Source organism: Pseudorasbora parva, chromosome 4 (assembly GCF_024679245.1).
Source record: "Pseudorasbora parva isolate DD20220531a chromosome 4, ASM2467924v1, whole genome shotgun sequence".
NCBI classification, from domain to species: Eukaryota; Metazoa; Chordata; class Actinopteri; order Cypriniformes; family Gobionidae; genus Pseudorasbora; species Pseudorasbora parva.
Genome location: NC_090175.1, coordinates 25,058,880 through 25,082,100, shown reverse-complemented (window position 1 = coordinate 25,082,100; position 23,221 = coordinate 25,058,880). Strand labels below are relative to the sequence as shown.

The following is a 23,221-nucleotide window of genomic DNA, read 5'->3' as shown; positions in this document are numbered from 1 at the left end:
ATTGCAAAGACATTACTGAACCCTTCTGTCTGGCTCAGCCACATGCTGGCGTGTCGTCGGTTGGTGTGAATGCTTTACTCACCCACGTGTGTCTGTTTAACCCTGTGCATGTCTCGCCCAAGTCCGTCTTTGTGGAAAAGCCTTGTACATCGCATGTCTTTAAATGCATGAAGAGTTGTTGCCATGGCAGCAGCCCAACACATATCTGTGCGGAAAACGAGTGGAGGCACGAGTGATGGAGGTGGCCGTGATTGTGCTAAATTGCATGGGTGTGAAGTTTAGAAGGCAACACAAGACCAATTCTTCTAAAGAAGACATGTAACAAAGAAGTTTTCTCTCACCAATTCAGGTCAGAGCCCTAAAATAAACAGAGCAGTCGGTCTTGAGCGAACCGACTCCCAAACCATAGGTGAATTCTCAAGACGGCGTAAGGGTACGTACCTCGACAGAATGCTACTCTCATTGTCTGCGGTGTATTTTTTTGAGGGTTCCAGCAAGCTCTAATTGTGAGTAACATAATGTATAATAGAACCAATCAACTGTTTTATCAAAAATTCTGGCCTAGATAGGGCTTATAAATTGAGAAAATGGCTACCTTCACACAGCAAAAGAATATGGTTCTCTCTTTTGTAGGTAGCTGTTAATATTTGCTGTTAACACGTGACACCTTATACTGAATCTAAATATCATAAAAATGATTGTTTTTAGTTTTTTGTACAGTTCTGTTTACACACAATTTAGTTATAAATGAGAGTGAGAAATGCATTTTATACCCGAAGTAATACATTTCTAGGACTTATATAGTCACACATTTTACCAGATATTTACTTTAGCCACTGTTATTCACACCTTTATGGAATAAAAAAAAAAAACACTTATTATTATATTAGGTTATTCTGTCATACAGAGACAGTATTCAAACTTAGTGCTACTGTAAGCTGTTGTATGATCAGAACAATTTGACAAAATGCATTTTTAAAAATGGCTTCAAACCTCAAACACTAACTGTGTGAACATAGTCTATCATACAAACACCCATAACTTCACTACCTGCAGTGTGCAGTGTGGAGGAACTTCGATTTCATAGTTACTACTCTTGTCTATCCATTGCATTGGCTGTTGTGTGCGCAGATGACTGTCCCTCTGAGGCCTCTTGGATTTGATTCTTAAATGGTTATGGTCAGCTGGTTATTAATGGTCATCTGGTTATTAAGCAAATAAATTTGTGATAGGTTTGTAGGTTCTGGTTGAGTGATGCTTGTGCTTAACCGGTGGAGGGAAGCTAACTCACTTGGTATCGCAGGTAAAACTAACTTATTAACATTTGACACGCAATCATCAGAGTCTTTTCAAACACATTTCACTTTCACTTTGCTCACTGACCCCACAAGTTATAAACATCAGATACACTTAACCAACACATTTGCAGAAGCATTTTTAAGTCATATTGACAAGAGATGGCAGTGGGTGGATGAATCCTATCATGAATCACAGTCTGAAGAGCAATCCAGGTGTCTGGTTAGAATCTTGGGAGCTTCCTTTGCTTTATTTAATGGCATCAGGATATATCTGCCATCAGGGTGTCTAAAGATACATACGCTACTGTTCAAAAGTTTTGGGCCAGTAAGATTTTGATCAAGATATGGTAACTGTAATATTATGAAATATTGTTACAATTCATAACATGTTTTTATTTTAATACATTTTAAAATTTAATTTATTCTTGTGATGGTAAAGTTGAATTTTCAGCATCACATCCAAGTCCCATGATCTTTCAGAAATTATATGGTGCTTAAATAACATTACATTACTTGTACTGCTAAATATTTTTGTGGAAACCGTATTATATATATTGTATATACAAAAACACACACACATAAAAAACTGGCCCACCACAAATGTTTGAACGGTACTGTATCTGCTGATATTAATATGTATTAAATTCTAGTAAGAATTTTTTAAATAGCATTGATAAGCAATGAATTTATTTTGAGACGTTATCCATTTGGGCGCTTTTAAACCACTCTAGTTAAGGAAGCTCTGAAGTAAATATGCAGTGCTACATGGTAAATTAAATGCTATCATAGCAGTGCAAAGACAAAATACTGTTAACCTTAAGGTTGAAACATAAATAGTGGTACAATAATACAACAGTTGTCCCATATAGATTAATCACCATCTAGTGTTTAAATAAAAGTACCTTTTTTAAATCCCTCAAGCCACATTATGTTCCCAAAAAGTTCAGTTAGGGCCTTGATGTGCATACCAGTCTGTGCTCTCTTTCCTCACACTGACACCAGCTGGTGTGTGTTTCAGCCAGCTACAGCTACTCCTCAGTTGCCAGATTGGCACTTCTCAGCTCAGCAAAGTTGTGGGACAGCTGTGATGATAATTGAATCAGATGCTTCTCATATGAGAGAAGGCAGAGAAGAGGGTGTGTGGGATTATCACTCGTTTTTACCCTTCATTTATCTGTGGTCTTTTTTAGTCAGGTGTGATTTCAGTTCTAATTACTTGGTCCTGTATTTTATTTAGGTGTGTTCTTAAGAAGAAGAAAAAAAGAAAAAAAAAGTTATACATTGTCGTCTTACTGAGGAATGGGTACTTGTTTACTTCTCACTCCCATTATGTACTAAATAGCAGATATCACCCTCTACTGGCTAAACTTTTAGCTGCATGTGGAATTCCTCACTTTTATTTTTATTTTAATATAATTTGTATATATTACAATTAAGGGTAATTTGTTTGGTAAATTAATGTTTATTATTCAAGTTTCAGTTTTTTTTTATTCTTGCAGCTGACATGAACAACCCTCATACATTACATGCAGATTTGTTTAAGCAATATTGAAGTTGTTTATGTATGAATGTTTTTATGAAGAATTTTCTTGTTTAACTCTTTCCCTGCCAGTGTTTTTCTTTTTTGTATGAATATCTGAACATGCAATGTATCAAAAGAAACATCAGAGCCTTTTGAATCATATTATAAATATATATATATATATATATATATATATATATATATATATATATATATATATATATATATATATATATATATATATATATATATATATATATATATAATTCTAGCTTCATGCATTCTTTATCAATACTTGAATGTGGGTAAGTTTAATTAGTAATAAAAAAAAATTGAACAAATAGCTGAGAATATCCTTTTTGGTCAAAGACTACAACGTGTGCATAAATAATGTTTATATTGGTTGTTTCTGCTGCTTCTTCATCTGTGTTTTGATCCGGAGATTCTGTATTCTTTCAGAAGAAAAAATCCTCTCAATGGAGGGGAACAAATTAATAAATATATATTTTTGGAATTAATTTATTATTTTTTAATATTACTAGTTGTATTCATCATTTTTACAATATTAGGCCGAACCTTTGATTGGTATGTCATCCTGAACGTTTTTCAGCATTAAACTGGTGTTTTTCCTGCAGTTAAGCCGGCCCCTTTGGAGATCAAGCCTTTACCTGAGTGGGAAGAGTATACGGCACCGGTCCGTTCCCCCGTGACCAGGTCCTTCACGAGGGAGTAAGTGTTGGGCATGTTTCCTCTGAAACAGATCAGCAATTAAGCATGGTTCTGCATGGCCTTCACGCAACAGACACCACAGGCTAAATAACTAATCATTCATGCATTCCTGTAGTGTTGTCCTAACATGCCATGATAGTAAAATAGTAGTGATGATAGTAATGTGTCACCATTATATTGTCCATAAGTTATTTGACTGTCATCGCTACCTAGCACCACATAATCGCAAAAAATGGTAGTGATGACAATCCAATGATGCCATGAATTGTGTTCTTGAATTATTTATTGAGTTAATACTTTGATGTAGGTGCCACATGGCGCATGTTTCTGGAAGGCTGTTGAAAGTGTGTGTGGATCTTTGTGGCTGCAAGTGTGTTTTGGGTTTCGCAATATCAGCTAAAGAGCTCCAGCTCAGACTATGCATTAATCCAGACAGCTAGAGTTTGTGTTGCTGTTCTGTGTGTGTGTGTGTGTGTGTGTGTGTGTGTGTGTGTGTGTGTGTGTGTGTGTGTGTGTGTGTGTGTGTGTGTGTGTGTGTGTGTGTGTGTGTGTGTGTGTGTGTGTGTGTGAGAGAGAGAGAGAGAGAGAGAGCAGCAGTGTAAATGTTGTCCTGCTGCTCAGCCCCTCTAGGTGTACCACGGCCCCCAGACCGTCCTCGGGGCATAGCACTGCCTCCAGCAGCGACTCCGACGACTGTGATGAGAATTATGTAACCATGCAACATGCTAATATGTCTTCAGATGAACCAGTATGTAAAAAAAAAAAAACACCACAGCAACTGTTCCTCTTAATTAAAAATATACTATGCTAATATTTAATGCTGTTAGAACTGGAATATAAAAAAACTAAATAAACTTTAGAGGTTATATAGATACACATAACCGTTTGAAAGTTTGGGGTCAGTATGTTTTTGAAAGAAGTCTCTTTTCACAAATATTGCTGCATTTATTTGATCAAAAATAGTAAAACCTGTAATATTAATACCAAAATCAATACTGTTTCTATTTTCTAATTTACTTATTTCTGCGATTACAAAGCTGAATTTCCAGCTGCCATTACTTCAATCTTTAGTGTCATATGATCTAGAAATCATTGTAATATGCTGATTTGAAACATTTCTCATCATTGTCATACTTTAAATACTTTGGTCAGTTCAAAAATAATTTATGACATTTTAAAATATAAATTTTATAAATTTCCTTTTTTATTTAAATAGTTTTTTTTTGTTTTTTTGTAGCAATGTAAAGAGCTTGACTGTCACTTGATCCGTTCAATGAAACTTACTGACCCTAAACTTTTGAATGGTAATTTTGCTATCATATTTTAAAATAAATGTTACTTACACTGTGATTCTTAGTTTTTAGAAGTATATTTTTAGTTTTCTTTCATATTTTTTCATATTTGATTTTGAAATAAACACTGTCACTGATTACATTTTTTATAAATACACATAATATATGTATATGTATTCAATATATTCAGTGTTTTTTTTTGTTTTGTTGTTGTTGTTTTTTAATTTAGGGCAAAGGCTAGATTGAAAATGAAATTACAAGTTCCCAGAAATCTTAAAGGGGTCTTGAATTAAACATTTTGACATGTAAGAGTATCATAACAATATCCTGTATGTTTCAGAAATCAAAATAGCTATTGATAAAAGAAAGGAAAAAAAAACCCTGCCAAAACAACTCGTTTCAAATATCGTCTCAGTATGACGTCATAGTGCGATGAAAGACTACTTCTACATCATTGCCTCTTTAGTCCCACCCACGGTTTTCCGCATGTTTAAGAAGTTGAATTAATACAAGAGAGTTGCAAACACACGATTACTCGAGCAGCAAAATGAGAGATGCATCTTAAACTTACAAGATATTGTGGAAAAACATGTTCTTTGCATTGCCTTCCTTGTGATCCAAACATTAGGAAAGCATGGATGAACAGAGATCCAGACTGCATCAGTAAGACTCGCTTAATTTTCCTGTGGATACCTTTTTAAACAAGACCATTCGATTCAGACAATGAATATAAATGAACATGAAAATAAATGACGATGCTGTGCCAACTGTATTAGATTTGACAGTACTAATAGTGAACACACAAGTAAAAATGTTTTTACCAGTGTTGAGTGTAACTCGTTACAATGTAATTACTTCCCCCTTAAAAAATAAAGTAGGTAATTATTCTTAGTTATTCTGTAATTTAATTACAGTTACTTATGATGTAATGGCATTTAATATTGTATAGACTATAGCAGGGGTTTTCAAACTGGTGTCCGGGGACTCCCAGGGGTCCACTAGAGAGAGGTCTGTGGAAAAGTCTAGGAAAAGAATTATTAATAATAAATAATAATTTATTATTATTATTATTATTATTATTATTATTATTATTATTATTATTATTATTATTATTATTATTATTATTATTATCATTTATTAAATGTGATTAAAATAAAAATAATACTTAAATAAGAAATAAACAATACATTACTACATTGAGGAGAACAAAATATATAACTGTAACAAACTATTTTTGGATTTATAATATTATTTTTTGTGTGTGTTTATAAAGACTGATGCCTTTCAGGTGAAAATTTGCAATGGGGGTCCCTCACACAGGAATGATCATATTTGGGGGTCCGTGGCTTCTAAAAGATTGAAAACCCCTTGGACATACAACTGGTTGAAGTTTTAAGTAATGAGTAATGCAATACATTTTAGATAGAGTAATTAATACAGTGATTTAATATCTTGTTGAAGATGTAATTAGTAGCTATTAATTACATTTTCTTTCCCCCAAATAACTTACCCAACACTGGTTTTTATCATGTCACTATTGCTTGTCTGTTACAAATTGTTTGATATGTACTCACTTTACTTTCACATTACTGAAAATTATGAACAATGACAATGAAAATATCAGTGTTCAAATGCTATCAGATCGTCACCGCGCGTCAGAGAGATTAAGTGCATGCACTCAGACCAGAGAGGTATGTATCAACTCGTTTTAGTTAAGGGAATAACATAGTTTAATATGAAAAACCGGTGAAGTATCCCTTTAATTTAGTGCATCATCCGGGTATTTAAAGTGCACTTTTTCTTTTTGGAATTTTCAGTGTGGAATACAGTGTTTTTTTTTCAGACTTATAATTATAAAGTATATGTAATACTCATGAATGTTTCAGAGTTGGCAAATATTTCAACTATGAAAACGAGATTAATGTTTAAACTAATGTAATGGAATAACTACCTCACAAAAACAGGAATAAAAGGAATAAAATAAATATAAATAAAGGTGATCAATCACCATGCTGTCGCAGATTGTAGTAACCTTGGTATTTGACTCAGGATCATATTTGGCTGAAATATGTATGACTGAATTTCACCCGTTGCCATTTTTCAGCATCTGAAGTTTTCAAATCAATTCCATGTGTAATGCTGGGGACGTTGAAAATGATTTTTAATATGCCAAACTCTTACTTAATCATAGCAGTGAGCGTTTGCTTCCAAGTCTTGCATGCGGCCAAAAACAGGATTGAAAACAGCCTGTTACTTCTGAATATAAAAAAAAGAAGAAAAAAAAGTAAAACACAAGTTGACCTCATAGAATATTATAACATAAAAATAAAATAAAACAATTCATGACCCTTTTAAGTGGTGGGTGGTATTTTGTGATCTGTGAACATACTGGATAGAAGGACCCCTCGGTGCTTTTTCTACCTTTTACTTTTCTTTCTTCCTCAATTTCTTTCTGTCTTTCTTCCATTTATTTTTGTTTCCTTGGTTTCAACTCAAGGGCCATCTCTGCTGTTCCATTTTTGTGTTTGTTAATGTGATTCTATTAATGGACAATTTTCTAGATTTTTCGTGCATGGCTTGTTTTGTTTGCTAACATGTTAGCATGGCAGCTGTAAAATAGCAAAACTAGCAAACAGCTTTACGGCTGTGATAACACTGCACAGTGTGACACTTGATGCACTGGATTCAGCTTGGGAAAGTCCTTTCTCTTTCTCATTTTCTACATTCTGTTCCTTGCATTCTTTTGTGGATCCTTTTGTCTGGCTCTTCTGTGTTTTGCATTTTTCATTTCTAGTTTCTCTGCTTGCCTTTGCTGTTTTTTTTTCTGTTTACTCTTTGATTTTTCTGCTCCTCCTCTACTCCTTGTTCCTCCGTTCTTTAGAGAGGAGTCCTTCTACTGTACAGTTCCCATCACTCCTATAAAGAGAGAAGTGTCAGATCTAGACCACCTGGATGAGGTGAGCAGTGTTGCAAAAGTGGGCTAAACTTAGTGTATGACCTGAAATATATCAAAAAACACCATTAGACAGTTTTTTTTTCTTTTGGGGATAAAATCATGTTCATGAAAGTGAAACCTAATTTGAGTGTAGATTATTTTTTAGATACAGTACATGTCCAGTTCATTTTTTCCCCCCAACTCAAATATAATGTTTCTTATCAATCTGTCATTGTTGTTTTTATCAATTATCTACAGTATGCAATATAATAGTAATGCAGTGTTGTTCTCCCTGACAATCTTAATGATTTGGTTTGTATCGAGTTCGTAAGTAATGCAGAGGGAAATTTTTTTGAAGCACATTCGTCGAAAATCCACATCATGCAATACAAACCTATTACATTTATGATTCCCACCATTGAAATCTATGTAAATTGTTCAAACAACACTTTTAGAGGCAGACTGTAAAATGGGGCATTATTTTGAATAACTAAGATGGATCATTCATGAATTATGAAGCTCACCAATCATTTTGAAACTGTTTAGAAAAACTTATTTTTCTCTGCTCATTTTGCAGACATGATATTGTGTACGCAACTCAGTACGGATTTAATCATCAGAACGATTGTTGGGTGAACAACTGCATGTAGATGGGTAGATTAAAAGTGTAAAAAATTCGGACTGTTTACTTACATCACCTAGTAGCATTGTCTAAGATTAATATACCAGTAGCATAAATCTTTTAATAACTAATTCTGATTACAACATTGACTCGGGTAAACTTTTTCTAGTTTTCTTTTGTTTGTAATCAGTTTTTTTTCCATTCTTTTTGATATCTCAGAACATGAAGTTAGGAGCACCAATGAATGCTGATGGAGGAGGGAGTCCCATGGTAAAGCCCAAAGGAGACAAGCAGGTGGAGTACCTGGATCTCGACTTGGACCCTGGGAAATCAACTCCCCCTCGAAAAGTAAGATGTGACAAATAATTTCTCACAACTAGACAAACTTCAAAAAAATAAATGATTTTGGATGGATGTATTTCTGTGAGATTTTAATCACTAGGAGTCAGACTACCTCATCCTTTTATGGTCTATAGTTGACAAGCCTAACAATGGAAGGCATAAATACATGTTGACACCTGTGCTATTATCCCCAGGCTTTATGATTATACACCTACTATAGTTTTTTTTGTCATTAGCAGGAATGAAATCTGATCTTCTCTCAGCTTTATGGAATAATGGTCATTCTCTGGCCTCTCATTAACAAGATGTGTTATACATCAGTTGAGGATTATTGCTTTTCCCATCTGTCTCTGCAGACAAGAGACTGTAGTGAGTGGCAGCTGTTTCCATTCTTGATTAGGAACATTTCTTCTGACGTCAAAATTGTATCCCTATCTCCTAATTTCTAGCTTTTTAAAGATCCCCTGTGGTCGAAATCAAGTTTTTAATGTCGAATAGGAAAAAAAAAACATTTAAATATTATTTTGGTGATCAAATGAGTTTTAAAGGGTTACTTCAGTGATTTAGCATTAAGCTTTGTATTTAAACTGGGTCATTAATGTAGTAGAAATGTGAAATTATTTTAAATTTTGTGCCTTCTAGACTAAGAAAAGACAGAAAATGTATTTTTGTCTCATGGGGATGAAAGACAACAACTCCCAGAATGCACTTGCTTCGCTGCCCTACAAGGCCACTCCCCTCATAAAATCAGTTAGAGAACAAGTTAGAGAACAGACGCTGCCATTTAAAACTGAACGTGTTTTTTCAATAATGTCTGAGTGAGTCGAGCGAGAGTCACTGCACAAACACAGCAGGAGTCATTACATTCATCACGAGAGCTGAGGTGGGCACGGCCGCGGTATACATTCACAGCACATGTTCAGCCTGGCGCATTTTCAGTTCATGCCTTTGGAGGTTTAACTTTCATAGGAATTCATTTTTACAAAAGTTGAAACACTCACTTTGCTCCGCCGGCTGCTCCGTTTGCATGAATGCCTGCAGCTGCCCGAGCCGAGTAATGTGAGTGCGATCCCACCATCCTAAAAATGATCTACAACAATGTCATGTAGCTTTTAACTAATGCTCTTTTAAGTAAACTAGGGATGCACTGATATAAAAATACTGTCTGATACCCATAAGCCAATAATTTAATGTTGTGTGACTGATAAATGATAAATTGATTTATTAAAATTCTATAATTCTATAACATTGTATTTTTAAATGCTAAAAGTAAATTTAGGCATTGTGCAATAATATGAAATATGAATATTTTGAGATTTTTATTAACATTACATTTAACAGTTAATAATAATTACTGATACAGGAGAAAAGACTCATAGCATATTTATTTTATTTTAGTATCAATTTGCTATCCAAGTACAGTACTGGTACTTTTGGCAAGAATTGTTTTGACTGTTTGTCATATCTTCACCTTGCAGAAGAAAAGTAACGGGACTGGTATTTCAGCATCAGACGAGCGGGTTGACTATGTGGTGGTGGATCAGCAGCGAACACAAGCACTGAAGAGCACACGAGAGGCCTGGAGCGACGGACGGCAGTCGACGGAAACAGACACCCCCACCAAAGGGACCAAATGACACCCATCTCTTTCCTCTTCTCTGCTTGGTCAGGACTCGTGGGAGGCAGAGGAATGGAGGACACTGCACATGCTCTGAACCTCCTATCCGGCCTCCACGTTTGATTTTAGATACAGCTGTGTGACAGCGACTAGGTCACAGCTCCCAGATCAGCTAGTTTACACTGCTTCCTGCTAGATGACAGCACCCACGCAGGGGAAAGCTGATCCGAGGGATCCTCATGTATAAGCTGACAGACTCGAAGTAAGATGGACCGTACTCCGCACAGGGGCTGAAGGACTCGCCAAGCCTTGTTGGCTGAAAGCCCGGTGAAAATTGCGTTAAAAGAGCAGCATTATCGTACTAAAAGGATACACACTGCCCGTCACCATCCACTCAGATTGTTCCTGATTTTTGAATATCGTTTTTCCCCCATCGTGGTGTTAAAGCACATTGTTCCATGGGCTTTGGCTGCATCAGGTCTGTTGAATTTGTCTGTTCTCATGGACCTTTTTGTTTTTACAATGTTCCATGTTCACAAAACTGCCAAGGTGGGTTTTAGGAGCCTAAAATGTTTTTTTTTTTTTTTGTATATATATAGTTCAACGATAATCCAAAACCTTTTGACATCTAGGTTTAGTTCTTTTTTCCATTTCATTTATTATTTTGGGCCTCAAGTGTAATTCGGTAGTGCAATCAAAAGGTTTTGAGTTGCTTGAACCGCAGATCTACTAAGGTGAAAGAGTTAGTTTGTTTGAAAATTATTTTCGTTTGCATTTAAGACAGCAGGCAGACTGTATAAAGTGTTATGTACATGAATAAAAAGTGTCCTTTATTTGTATCTAATATCTAGTATGTTAAGGCTAAGGTGTGGATTCTGCAGGATAGAAGTCTACACGGTCTGAGATGGTATCAGAAACTATGAAATGTTATTGGTGGAATCAGGAACTGTGATAGTTTTTAACAGAGAAGAGAATTCTCTGAGTTTTCGTGTGTTTTATGTTTTTGGTTTTATTTCCTCTCCTTTTGTTTTATTTAATTCTTTTTTTCAAAGCAAGGTATCAATTTACAAAAAGCGCTGAGGTCAGGTACTCACTGAAAGGTTTAACAGATTTCATTAATTTTATTTTATTTTGCAGCCATAGATGACATCTTTAGCGTTGCAGTTCATATGTTCTCATAGAAACCTTTTGAAATGGCTTACGATGCAAGATATTATTACAAAGGCTTTGTGCTGTATGGGATGCCTTCACGGAGGGGAGGAAAAGCCGGTCAAGTAGTTTCAGGAATTTTATTTTGTTTCTCCGTTCTCTGTGTGACTGCTCTATCAATGCATTTTATTGCCACTTCGATAATTTATTTCAGATGGAGTTCCACAGCTCTTGGAAACTAATTGCCTTACCATTGCAACTTTTTTTTGAATATTGTAAATATGATCCGTTCAGTGATTTTTAGTTCGTGTCAGAATACATCTATTCAGAATACATCAGCATAGAACTTTACCATGTGTGTAAAATAAAATAGCTCTACTAACTACCATTCTTAAGCCAAGAAGACACTGTCCATGTGTTGCAACACCGTTGTTGGCTTCTGCTATATATATCGATACAGGCTTTTCAAGCATGTCTTTTGATTCAAAGCTGTGCCTATATGGTTTCCCTTCTACTCAAATCTTTTTTTTCTTTCTTTGAGTCCCCAGAACCTGATGCTTTATATCTTTTTTAAAAGAATCTGAAAGAAAATGTACATTTTAAAATGAACTCAATAAAAATGATACTTCAGGAGGTTACTGCTGACATTGCAACTAATGGAATTTGTGATGATTTGTTTTTAATTGCAAGGTTTCAATTGCATTGAACATTATGGGTTAACATAACACCCTAAATGGAGTCACGATGGATATCTGTCCCTGTAAGTGAGCCTCAACTGAAACCACAGCTCTTTAATCAATGCATTTGGAATTTGTCCTTTGTTTACTGCATTCTGATCACTCCCTGCCTGAAACGTTACATGCTAAATGACAGAAATTCAACTTGTCACAGGTTATAGAATTAGGCATTTATATTTTTAACACGTAACAGGCACATTATAATGAAACAAGTATCATCATCATCAATAATTCCTTTCGTCAACACAAAAGGGGAGAAAAGACATTAAATAATTCTCAAAAACATTTTTGACATTTTTTTTTCAAACACAAGGCTAATGGTATATTAGCTGAAATGGACTTTAAATCTGTTGGTTTTCAAACTTTTTTTGTTCTGTGTTATTTGATTCAATTTCACAAGGTGAGATATAAATTACAAAATGTTGGTTAAAAAAAAAATGGGTTGTGTCTGACAAATAAATGTTAATACATTGAAAAATAACTAACACTAAACAATAAACTGATAAGTATCACCAACTGGGAAGCCACAAAAAAGCAAGTTTAAAATTAAAGTTATATTAAATACAGCATGCGTTGCTTCTATTTTGTAAATCTGTAATGATTTAACATGAAAAAAAAAAAAAAAAAACATGTACATGTACATGTGGTTCACAAGTTTTCAAGTTTTATCAGGGTGTATTTTATCATATACTACCTTTTGTTGACACCAGTCTCCTTTTGACATCAAATAAAGAATAGGCAACTATGTATGCACACACAAAATTAATGTGTGATTCTGAACCACATTTTAACATCCTGAAAAGGTATAAAAATAAGTACATTCTGAATAGTTATGAATTTGAACATTACGCTCCCTTTGCAATACTTCGATCATGTGGGAACGCTGGCCTGTGCTCTTGTACACAGCAGTTCATGTCATGGAACATATAAAAATAGATACATTTATCACATAAATGTTTGAAGAAGCCAGTTCTTGCATCTTTCAATTTGCTTAAATCTCTTTCACACATGCACTCAAAGAAAGAACTGTTACATATCGAATGAAATTAAATTGGACTGATAAAAAAAGACTTAGTGATCCTGAACATTTAAATTGTTCAAATTCCTTGGGTAACTGCTGAGATTGCCCAACATATGCCATTCATGGTAAATTTATATTTTTATATATTTATATTTGTTATCGAATAGGTAAAATTGAATGGGTTGATTTATATATAATGGAGCAATGCTTACATTTGCAGATAATTTGAGTTAGACAAAAGCTGAAGCACAGATTCACTCTGTTTGTCTGAGCGGGTTTTCTGTGGCCAATTTTAGTTCACAGATCTACTGATTGGAGCGTGCTAAAATAAAAAAGTACTACGAAGCTCAAACTTGATCTTAAGTGAAAGGCAACAAGCAACTTCCTTTTGGTTTAACCAGGTTTTAGGAGGAGCCTTGGATTCAAGATGTCTTCATTGAAGCTGTGAAACCCTCCAAAAACACAAACAAAATAAACATACTGGATGGTGTCATTTGGCTTTAGATCTCAGAATATTTCCATCTCCAGAACTTCAGCTGCTTGACAAGAAAGCACCGCGGTGAGAGTTAGTTCTTAAGGAAAAGGGGTGGTTTAAACCTCAGAGCTGTCCACATTGTGTCTTGTGGGCTCCTTGTTGTATGCTGTACAGGACGAAGTGGAATACGCTGGGTACTTCTTCTCTTTCCGCTTGCGTCGCATCAAGAGGACCACCAGAACTACAACCAGGCATACCAGTAGGATAAGCCCAGAAGCACCGAGCAATGTGGACATGCCAGCAGGAAGAGAGAAATCTGAACCTGGCCCCTTACCCAGGCTCCCCTCCACAAGGGGGTGCTCTAGGTCAGTCTCACGGCTCCATGGCTGGCTCACTCGGAGTCGGTTTGAGCGGTCCAGGGCGATATGCTGAATGTTGGTGCCTCGATTATTCTCAGCACCGATTTCGAAAGCTTCTGGGTCAGGCACTGCACGCCGTTTACGGGATTGGGTGCCGGGGTCAGCTACGACAGAGGATATAGCGTGATGGTACTCAAGGCTTCTTTTACCAATGCCTCGGTTGGCGTTCTCTTTAGAACGGAGGGTGTAGATGGTGTGAATGAACCATTCCCGGCCAGCAGCGACCTGAGGAATTAAACATTCTTTCTTAATATCCTGGGTTAATACAATTGGGCACTTTTTGGTTTCACTTTTGTTATAAAACATGGTGAGTCTCTGACCTGGAAGAGAGGAGATGATGACAGGGCGAAACCATCTGATCCAGGTTGTCTGACTAAAGGCAGGGCTCCAGGGGTATCCAAAGCCAGGCTGGCGTCAAACTGGACATTTCCAAAAGTTGTGGCCTGGGTTTCTGGCTGAGCTTTGTCCTAAAGTTACAACATGTTCAAATAATGTTTAATTTGTGATAAACAGAGATTTTTAAATAAATAAATAAATTAACTTTTATTATGTTAACTCATCTATTATGAACATATTTTTAATATCTATGGGGAAAAATAAAGTTTTTGGAGGCATAAAGTCAAATTGTCAAGGTGATACATCTGATACAGTCATGAAAGAAAAAAAGTATAATATTTTAGCTATTAAATTATCCTTTGCTATTATTATTATTATTATTATTATTATTATTCCTATTACTATTGGGGGGGGGGGGGGGACATCAAAACTGCTTCAACGCTTATTAATACTTAAAAAAAATTCTGACAAATATACATAGGGACTGTCTGCACATTTGATTTGTCAGAATTTTTTTAAGTATTAATAAGCCTTGAAGCAGTTTTGATGTCCCCCCCCCCCAAATAGTAATATGAATAATAATAATAATAGCATATATATACATATAATTTTCCTCTATTCAATTAAAAAATCACATAGTGGTAGATCTCATAGTGGTTCCTATTACTATTGGGGGGGATAAAAACATCAAAAGTGCTTCAAGGCTTATTAATACTTAAAAAAATTCTGACAAATCAAATATCCAGACAGTCCCTCTCCACACACACACACACACACACACACACACACACACACACATATATATATATATATATATATATATATATATATATATATATATATATATATATATATATATATATAATTTTCCTCTGTTCAATTCAAGAATCATATAGTGGTAGATCCACAATGAAAGTAAAACAAGGATGGTATGAGATTGAAAATAAATATAAAAATTCATACCAGGATCTTGAGTCTGTAAAGCAGGGATGGAGCATCAGCCAGGCATCCATACTCTTTATTTGTAGGGTTGTACTTTGGCACATAGCCGTCCGTACCAGTACAAAGGAACACTTTCTCTATGCTGCAGGAGAAAGAATCACCCAAGTTCTGCACTGGGTCCACCATCACACGCCCATAGATATTAGAACCTAGAGAAGAACCAATTAGATTAGTTTCAGTTTGTTTCAGTAAAGGGACTGAAGTAATAAAGAATTCAATTCTTCTCACCTAAACTAAATTTAAATAATATTATTATGATATGATTATGTCTATTAGGCCTACCTTCCATGAAGGCAGTGTCCGTGCCCTCTCCAAAGCCCATGGAACCATCAGACAGCCACAGCTCCTTCTTCGACAACAGGAACATCTGTGTGTTCAGACTAAACTCTGCTGCTACAGGGTCACTCACCTGAGAAACAGAACAAAAAAGGTGTTTATGCATCATGTGTATTCATTGAGATTGACAAGATTAGATGAACATGCTGTAACCTTAAAGTAGGTCTGTAGTGAATTAATAAGAAACGTCAACTACTCATAATGTAAAGGTAAATGAAGAAGCTGAAACCAACCTGCTGGAAGCGGATGTCCATGTCGAAGGTGAGGGGCTCCCTCGGGTGGCACACCGGGGGTATGCTGAACTCCCCGTTAGGTGAAGCGCTACATGGAATCAGCTTTACAGTATAGGTGCCGGAATAGTCCCTCACCTACACATACATAAGATCAGTTTACCTTTTTAATATTCATAAAATGTATAGCCAGCATCCATATTACTGACAACATGTTTAAATAAAATAGGTTAAATATTGGACTAAACTTACAGCAAAGTCAGAAACGAAACTCCATTGTTGCATGGGCTGGTTGTAAGTAGGCTCAGTTCTGACCAGGGAGAGAGTGAATGTGAGTCCAGGGTGGTCCGCTGACATTACCATAGATGACAAAGTAGTTCCTGAAAGCCAATACACAACCCAGACTTGTAAGATTTCAAATAAGCATAACTTGGTTTTAGTAACATTACTATAAAATAATATTTGCAGACACTTTCATTCAATGACACATGTAAAAATGTACTTGGGAAAAAAATTAAAAATACATATTATTTTAATTATTTAGTAATTTAGCTCATCTATAAAAAATTAATAAACAACAGTCATCGACCAATCAGAGGCCACACACGAAAAAGTTCCACCGCGTGACCAATGAAGCAGACAAGAGAAATAAGAGAAATGTAAACGGAAAGATGAGTCAGTGCTGAGGAAGATTTCAACATCTTTTGTTTGGAAGAATAGAAGACAGTAGTACATCCATAAGAAATGCATCGCATTCGCAATGAGGTAAGCAATTTAGTTTTTTGTTTTTCCATTCCAAAAAGGCACACGAATTATGAATGGCAACAACAAGTCTTTGAATTAAAGCGCGCCAAAACAAACCCACCCTAACCTTAATAATGTTTCAACTTTACAGCACATGTAACGTATATTTATAAGGGGAGTGATAAATGCTCAGATAAATATTAACGACCTATCGTGCCCCATATACCCTATCGTGTGTTAGTAAAGGTGAATGGAAAATATGCCAAGAAACAGGCCCTAATTTAAAACAATGTTAACGTTACTAGGCAGCCGCGGCTACTCAAATAATAACGTTACCTTTAAATACTAAAACGTGGGTTTGACTGTAAAAAAATATGTTAACAGGGAATCGTGTTTAAGCAGAAATTTGGTTTTGCTACGTAACGTTAGTGGTTTGAATTTTAAAAAAAAAAGTATTTACAATTACAGTGGGAAGTAAAAATATTGCGGAAAAGTTTCATGTCACCAGTAGAGGGCAGAGTAAGGTTTCTGTCGCATCGACAGAGGAAGTTTACTCCTAACGTTACACCGTAGATAAATGTCTCTTTGAGGCAGAGTTTGACAACAGTGGAAGAGAGATTTAAAAAAAAGGCCTGTCAGCAGGTATGTGTGTCTCTATTCATCAGCACCTGTGTCTGTGTTTTGGGGTTAACGTTACCTGGGTGAAACATAACAAACTGTCCCCTGAATCGAGCCTCAGTCTTGAAGTTGACAACAAGACGGCCATCATCATTTATTCTCATGCTGGTGGGATACATGGCACCTGTAAAAATAATAACACAACATTAGACAGGTTACAGTGACTAGAGACTGATATTGATAAATGTTTTAAAACCTAAGCTTATTCTGTCTCAAAATTAATTCGTTTTCATCTCTATTTGTATTACATTTCTGATGAATAGCGTCCAATACTAATGAGATTATGGCATATCTATACTACCTTGTAGCTCAGCCTCTGGTGGGCTTCCAATACCATCTTGCCATAAGATGGCAGTGTCATACACAAAGGTGAGCCGCAGCTCAGAACGTAAGTCAAAATGTTGCCAGCCGCCAACCGCAACGGGAGAGTGGAAGACATAGGACACAAACAGAGGCACCCGCAGGGTTACATAGGACTGAACAAGATTCAGAACCTACAGGAACAGAGGAAAACACATAAAAGAAAATTAAATAGATGTGTAAAATGTTCAAGAACCCTCTCATTCTTAATGATAAGCAAACACAGTTGGAAATTGAAGCTGGAAATATGTCAAATGTCACATAGCCTGTCATATTTCATATTTCCCTAATAAATAATAATAATTAAATAAATAAATAAATAAATTCCCTAATAATTTATATATATATATATATATATATATATATATATATATAATATATATATATATATATATATATATATATATATATATATATATATATATCTTAGACTCACCAAACATTTTGACATGCAACTTATTTAACATGTAAAATAATTATATGCAATTATTATTTTATATTTAGCAAGGGTGCATTAAAATGATAAACTGACTGTAAAAGCAATTATAATGTTACAATTTAAGATTTCTATTAAATTAATGAATGTTCTTTTGAACTTTTTAGTCATCAAAGGATTCTGAAAAAAAGTTTCTACAGGTATTTTAACAGTACAACTCTTTTTAACACTGATAATAATAATAAATGTTTCTTAAGCATATCAGAATGATTTCTAAAGGATCATGTGACACTGAATGTCGGAGTAATTCAGCTTTTTCCTTTTACATTTTAAAATACATATGAATATAAATTTGAAAATTGCATGAAAATAGTAATATTCTTTCTTAAACTGTAAGAGTCTTCCTTCAAATACATTAAAACAGTCTTATCGACCCCAATCTTTTTCAATGAGCATAGCTTTGAATGACAAAACCCTGAAATCTGATTTCTGAAATACCTGTCCATCTGTACCAATCGATCCCCCACAGTCATTCAGCAGCTCAGACATGTCGTAGTAGCTACTGAACTCCCACAGACATGCCTCGAGGTTAAGGTTGCGGTAGAATCGTAGGGAATTGGTGCTACGCATGGCAACGCTGTACTGGTACGGTGAAGTCTCGCCAATAATTTCTGGGTTCTTTGTGGCATCAGTGATAAAACCATGCGCTGTTTGGATCTCGTTGAAATCCAAGAGGTTAGAGCAGCGGTGGTTTCCTACTCGTGTGCCATCTGGACTAAGGGTTAGCTCAAAATTTGAAAGGGGACGTGTGGAGATAACAGGCAGCATGCCTGAAAAAAACAATAAAGGTTAATATCCTGGATTTTTTAGACATTTTGATTGACAATAACTTACTTAAAATTGCATTGTTTGTGATGGAGGCGATCACTCACCATCCATGTGCGGCATAGTAACAGTTAGTTTGATCAGATTGGGGTAGTCAGGGTCATCCGGACCAGTGTAACGGATTTTAGCTGAGAACGGTTCAGCACCCACTGTTCCAGGTATACGAGGCTGACAAAGGCCTAAGGATTGCAGACAACTTGATTTAACTTTCAAACGGATTAATTTTCCTAGACATCCCAGATAGTAGTAAAACAAACCAACATACAAACAAAGCCTTGTGTTTTGAATTTCGTATTAGTAATTCTTAAAGAATTGAGCAGCAATCGAAATTGCGTTACTCACAACAGCCTCACCTTCCTCTCGGCTGATGACCACAATGGGTGAACTGAGCTCCAGCCCAGCATCTCCATTGGCATTGAAGGCTCTGGCGGCACACTGTACACGTGAACCAGCCTGGAAGTAGATGGAGTCCAAGGTGATGGACTTGGTGTTCGTGAAGAAGGTGTTGGTGTCCACTTCGCGCATGGGGCTGGTGACTCCATCCGGCCCACTGGGGGCACTAACCATCCAGCGGTACTGAGTTAGTGTGTCATTGATGTTCTCCACTGAACAAATAGAGCCAGTCTTGTCAAAGTCAAAGTATTTGGGGTTGCAGGCCTGATAGAACACAGACACAAGAAAACAACCAGAATTATGAAAGTTACTTTTTGGAAGAATGAGAGAATAAACCTGCAGATATATTATCCACCCCTAATGATACTTGGAAGTCATATATTCCACAACATTCAATTATTGGTTCACTTACTTCATTAAGACTATATTTTTTATAATGTGTGTTTTTTTTTACTGTTCCCTTTTCATTTGCCATACTCTTTATAAGGTAAATGAAAGGGAAATGGTAATATAATAAAATCTTACAAAGTGATTAACTGGGAACATTATTGGCATTACTCACAGTGACACACACAACAGGATAGCCAGTTGGAGGGTAGGGATTGTCTTTAGCCCGAATCGTATCGTCATACAGCAGCAACGACACCACCTGAGGCACTGCTGGGAAGGTGACATCAGCCACACTATTCATCTCTTCGATGTACACAATAGCCTTGCTCATCTACAGAAAGTAGGAGAGGAAAAAAAAACCAGCAGTGATAATTAGACAGTTGAACACTGTAAACCCTTTCTTTCAATTAAGTACTTGCACTAGCGCACCTTTGTTTTAGTAAGTGGGTAAGGCAGGAAAGTGTGTGTGTGTGTGTGTGTGTGTGTGTGTGTGTGTGTGTGTGTGTGTGTGTGTGTGTGTGTGTGTGTGTGTGTGTGTGTGTGTGTGTGTGTGTGTGTGTGTGTGGGGTGCAAATACAATGCTATATCAATTATGTACAATAATATAGAAGTCATGTTTAACGTGATAGTTTCATTCTGAATGAAATAATAGTTGACTATAATACAATTAATTATTAGTCCCAAGATTCTTCACATCAGTGAATAAACATATAAATCCACTTAACTTCTTGTGTGCTCTAATGGTCGAGTTGGCAGAACTTTTATTAAGAGGTTCTAATTCACTTTTTTCTAATTAAAATATTTTTTTCTTGTAATTAAAACCATAGATGTTTATTATTGAGTGTATACCAAGAGCAGTTTGTTTGCATTTTTTTGTGATTTACATAACAAATATTGTCTCCGCAACCGCTTTAAGTGGTAGATTGAAGTGCTCGTTTGTGTGCACGAGCCTGATAACATCTGCAATGAATGCTTAGCTTGAATAAAAAATAAAAAAAAAACTTTCCAGTGCCAGATCACTTCTTATTTAACAAACGAAATTAATATTTCTCTTGTCAACTGATGTTTTAAAAAGTGGTGGGGACAATATCGACTTTGGCAAACAAATGTTCCACCCGCACATTACGCGTAATGAATGGCTTACTTGACATGTTTATGACAAAATGTTTCTAATAATTTTCTACTTAAGAAAACAGTTAAGAATATTCTGTATTCCTAAAAAAAGTTCTCAAAATGGTTCTTAAGAAAACATAAGAAGAATTTGAAATAATTGTTTTAAAGTTAGGATTACCTAAACTTGTCTTAAATCCCTAAAGTTGCTGTTTTATTGGGATGAATTTATTGGGTTGTTTAAATGTTAAGCATTACACATCTTACTAGGGATGTGCATGATGACTCTGAACTAACCCCAATGATTAATAATGTAAACGGAGACAGAGCAGAGTGTGTAAATTAATGCAGCAGACCACTCTAGACTGAGACAGTGTCTTTATGATTATTTAAAATAACTCATTTCCAAGTGGTGAACTCCTAGCCTAGAAATTTAGACGCACCCTAGTGGCAGCAAATCTAATCTGCCCGCGAGTGTCGTCTAGCAACTCTCAATACCCTTCTGAGCTGTAATCGCCAAACTCTTGCTAGGCCAATCACATAGTGTATAGAGTCGGTGGGCGGGGTCAAAATGACGACTGCCGAGTTGCGTTTGCGTGCTTCTAGTAAATACAGAAACTGGCGAACGGCGGTCTTTCGAATCAGCTCTGACCGCAACGCTGGAAGACTTGGAGTTAAGCTTGCACTGAAGTCATTCTTAAAAAGGGAAGATGTGTTCTGAGTTTTGCCGACCGTATACGGCGAATGTTTAATCTATCAACAAGCTCTGTTTCACCTTCGTTGCTCTGGTTGGTGTAGCGCTATCCTATCGCGTGCAGGGGGAGTTTGAAAGACAACCGTTTATCCCGCCCCTCTGATTGAGCCCTGTCAATGGTGAGTTTCCAGACCAAACATCTTGATGTGGGTCTGGCTTGTCAGGCTAGTGAACTCCATCAATCATATCATAACAAAAATATTGTGTATGCTTGTTAGCATTATTGATGTAATCTGCAGGCAGCACAAAAAGATGGCATTTGAAGATTAAAATGAATTAATCAGCGAGTCTTCAGCAGAGACTGCAATACAATCAAACAATACCCTGTCATTTTTTTAAAAAAAAAGAAAAAAGTAAGATAATATTTGGACAACTTGGTAAGATACAAGATTTGTCCTTGTATATAATATAGTACTTGTCTAAGTAGAAAAGCTTGAAACAAAAAATATATTAAATGTTCAGTCAGAGACGTGACGTTTATATGCGGGTAACCCAAGCTGAAACTCTCTTCTCAATTTCATTTCCTGTCGTCTCTCAGGCTGTCACTGTCAACAAGATAGCAGAAAGTACCCCAAATACCTCTTAGGCCATGACTGTGTAGGGTTGTGTACATGTTTAATGTATAACACTCTTTATAGGTCACTGTGACTATTGAGGCCCATTTACATCATACAGACTCCTCTGAAAAAGATTAGAGAGAGCGACTGGCTCTTGCTGACAGAGGCAGCTGCCCCATGGCTATTTTAGCAAGAGAGGCACGTTAGCATGTTTCTATGCTAGTGTGCGATGTGGCGTCTTTGGGGGTATTTTTAGAGATGATGATCACTGACCTGTGTCTCAGCCACCATATACTCGTCAGGCTTCATGTGAACAGTGAAAGCCTCACGGATCTCTCTTTGTCCATCATACAGAACCTGGATCTCCACCACATGCTCTGTCTCACCCTCCTTAAATTCCACATCTGTAGGGACATACAAAAAACAACTCGACTTACAGAGATAACAGTTCTGCTTGTCTGTGACTAATTTTGTCTGATTTTTGCTCCTTTAGTTTTGGATTTTCCATACTTTATTGATCACAGTAAAATGATTTCTGCTAATAGTATGGCATCTCATAGGATTTATATTTTGTAGCCTAAATGAGTCTTCTGCTGACCTTCAGAAAGGGGATTGTAGTCCTCTCCTGATGTTGCAGAGCCGTCCTTGGTGTGAATTCTCACCATAGAGACCTTGGAGGTATCACCCTGACGCAGGACAGGAATCTTCACTACAGCAATCTCTCCAGGAAGTTGTGGCTCTCTAACACTGTATTTGATCTCAGCAAACCTGATGATGGACTCTGAAGTGGAGAAGTAGTTTTGTTTTCTGGCAGAGAAGCTCATCAAGAACTTAATGCTGATGTTTGTCAA

General features: G+C 36.2%; 2 protein-coding genes and 1 long non-coding RNA gene across 14 annotated transcripts in view; 2 read left to right on the top strand and 1 right to left on the bottom strand.

Annotated features, from left to right (window-relative positions):
• gab1 (GRB2-associated binding protein 1) overlaps positions 1-10,910 on the top strand; it is a 91,413-nt gene extending 80,503 nt beyond the window's left edge. For 5 of the 9 annotated variants that reach the window (XM_067441375.1, XM_067441382.1, XM_067441383.1 and 2 more), the window contains 5 exons: positions 350-433; positions 3,456-3,549; positions 4,171-4,297; positions 8,618-8,746; positions 10,219-10,910. In XM_067441375.1, the coding sequence (XP_067297476.1) occupies positions 350-433; positions 3,456-3,549; positions 4,171-4,297; positions 8,618-8,746; positions 10,219-10,377 (593 nt within the window). In that variant the 3' untranslated portion in view covers positions 10,378-10,910. Of the gene's footprint in view, positions 1-349; positions 434-3,455; positions 3,550-4,170; positions 4,298-7,722; positions 7,799-8,617; positions 8,747-10,218 lie in introns of those variants that run through there. The other 4 variants (XM_067441376.1, XM_067441379.1, XM_067441377.1 and 1 more) reach the window with 4 other exon arrangements.
• A 1,964-nt stretch (positions 10,911-12,874) lies between these two features.
• The window catches only part of frem3 (Fras1 related extracellular matrix 3), a 34,661-nt gene continuing 24,314 nt past the window's right edge, over positions 12,875-23,221 (bottom strand). Inside the window, exons 11-24 of one of the 4 annotated variants that reach the window (XM_067441372.1) lie at positions 22,969-23,151; positions 22,644-22,774; positions 20,122-20,280; positions 19,520-19,823; positions 19,214-19,345; positions 18,780-19,111; positions 17,780-17,979; positions 17,505-17,611; positions 16,316-16,443; positions 16,067-16,201; positions 15,780-15,906; positions 15,459-15,646; positions 14,480-14,626; positions 12,875-14,384 (exon numbers count right to left, since the gene is read on the bottom strand). In XM_067441372.1, the coding sequence (XP_067297473.1) occupies positions 13,857-14,384; positions 14,480-14,626; positions 15,459-15,646; positions 15,780-15,906; positions 16,067-16,201; positions 16,316-16,443; positions 17,505-17,611; positions 17,780-17,979; positions 18,780-19,111; positions 19,214-19,345; positions 19,520-19,823; positions 20,122-20,280; positions 22,644-22,774; positions 22,969-23,151 (2,801 nt within the window). In that variant the 3' untranslated portion in view covers positions 12,875-13,856. Of the gene's footprint in view, positions 14,385-14,479; positions 14,627-15,458; positions 15,647-15,779; positions 15,907-16,066; positions 16,202-16,315; positions 16,447-17,486; positions 17,612-17,779; positions 17,980-18,779; positions 19,112-19,213; positions 19,346-19,519; positions 19,824-20,121; positions 20,281-22,643; positions 22,775-22,968; positions 23,152-23,221 lie in introns of all 4 variants that reach the window. The other 3 variants (XM_067441373.1, XM_067441370.1, XM_067441371.1) reach the window with 3 other exon arrangements.
• LOC137073160 (uncharacterized) overlaps positions 16,728-23,221 on the top strand; it is a 135,458-nt gene continuing 128,964 nt past the window's right edge. Inside the window, exon 1 of the long non-coding RNA XR_010904740.1 lies at positions 16,728-16,828. This is a non-coding gene — a long non-coding RNA (uncharacterized lncRNA). The remainder of the gene's footprint in view (positions 16,829-23,221) is intronic.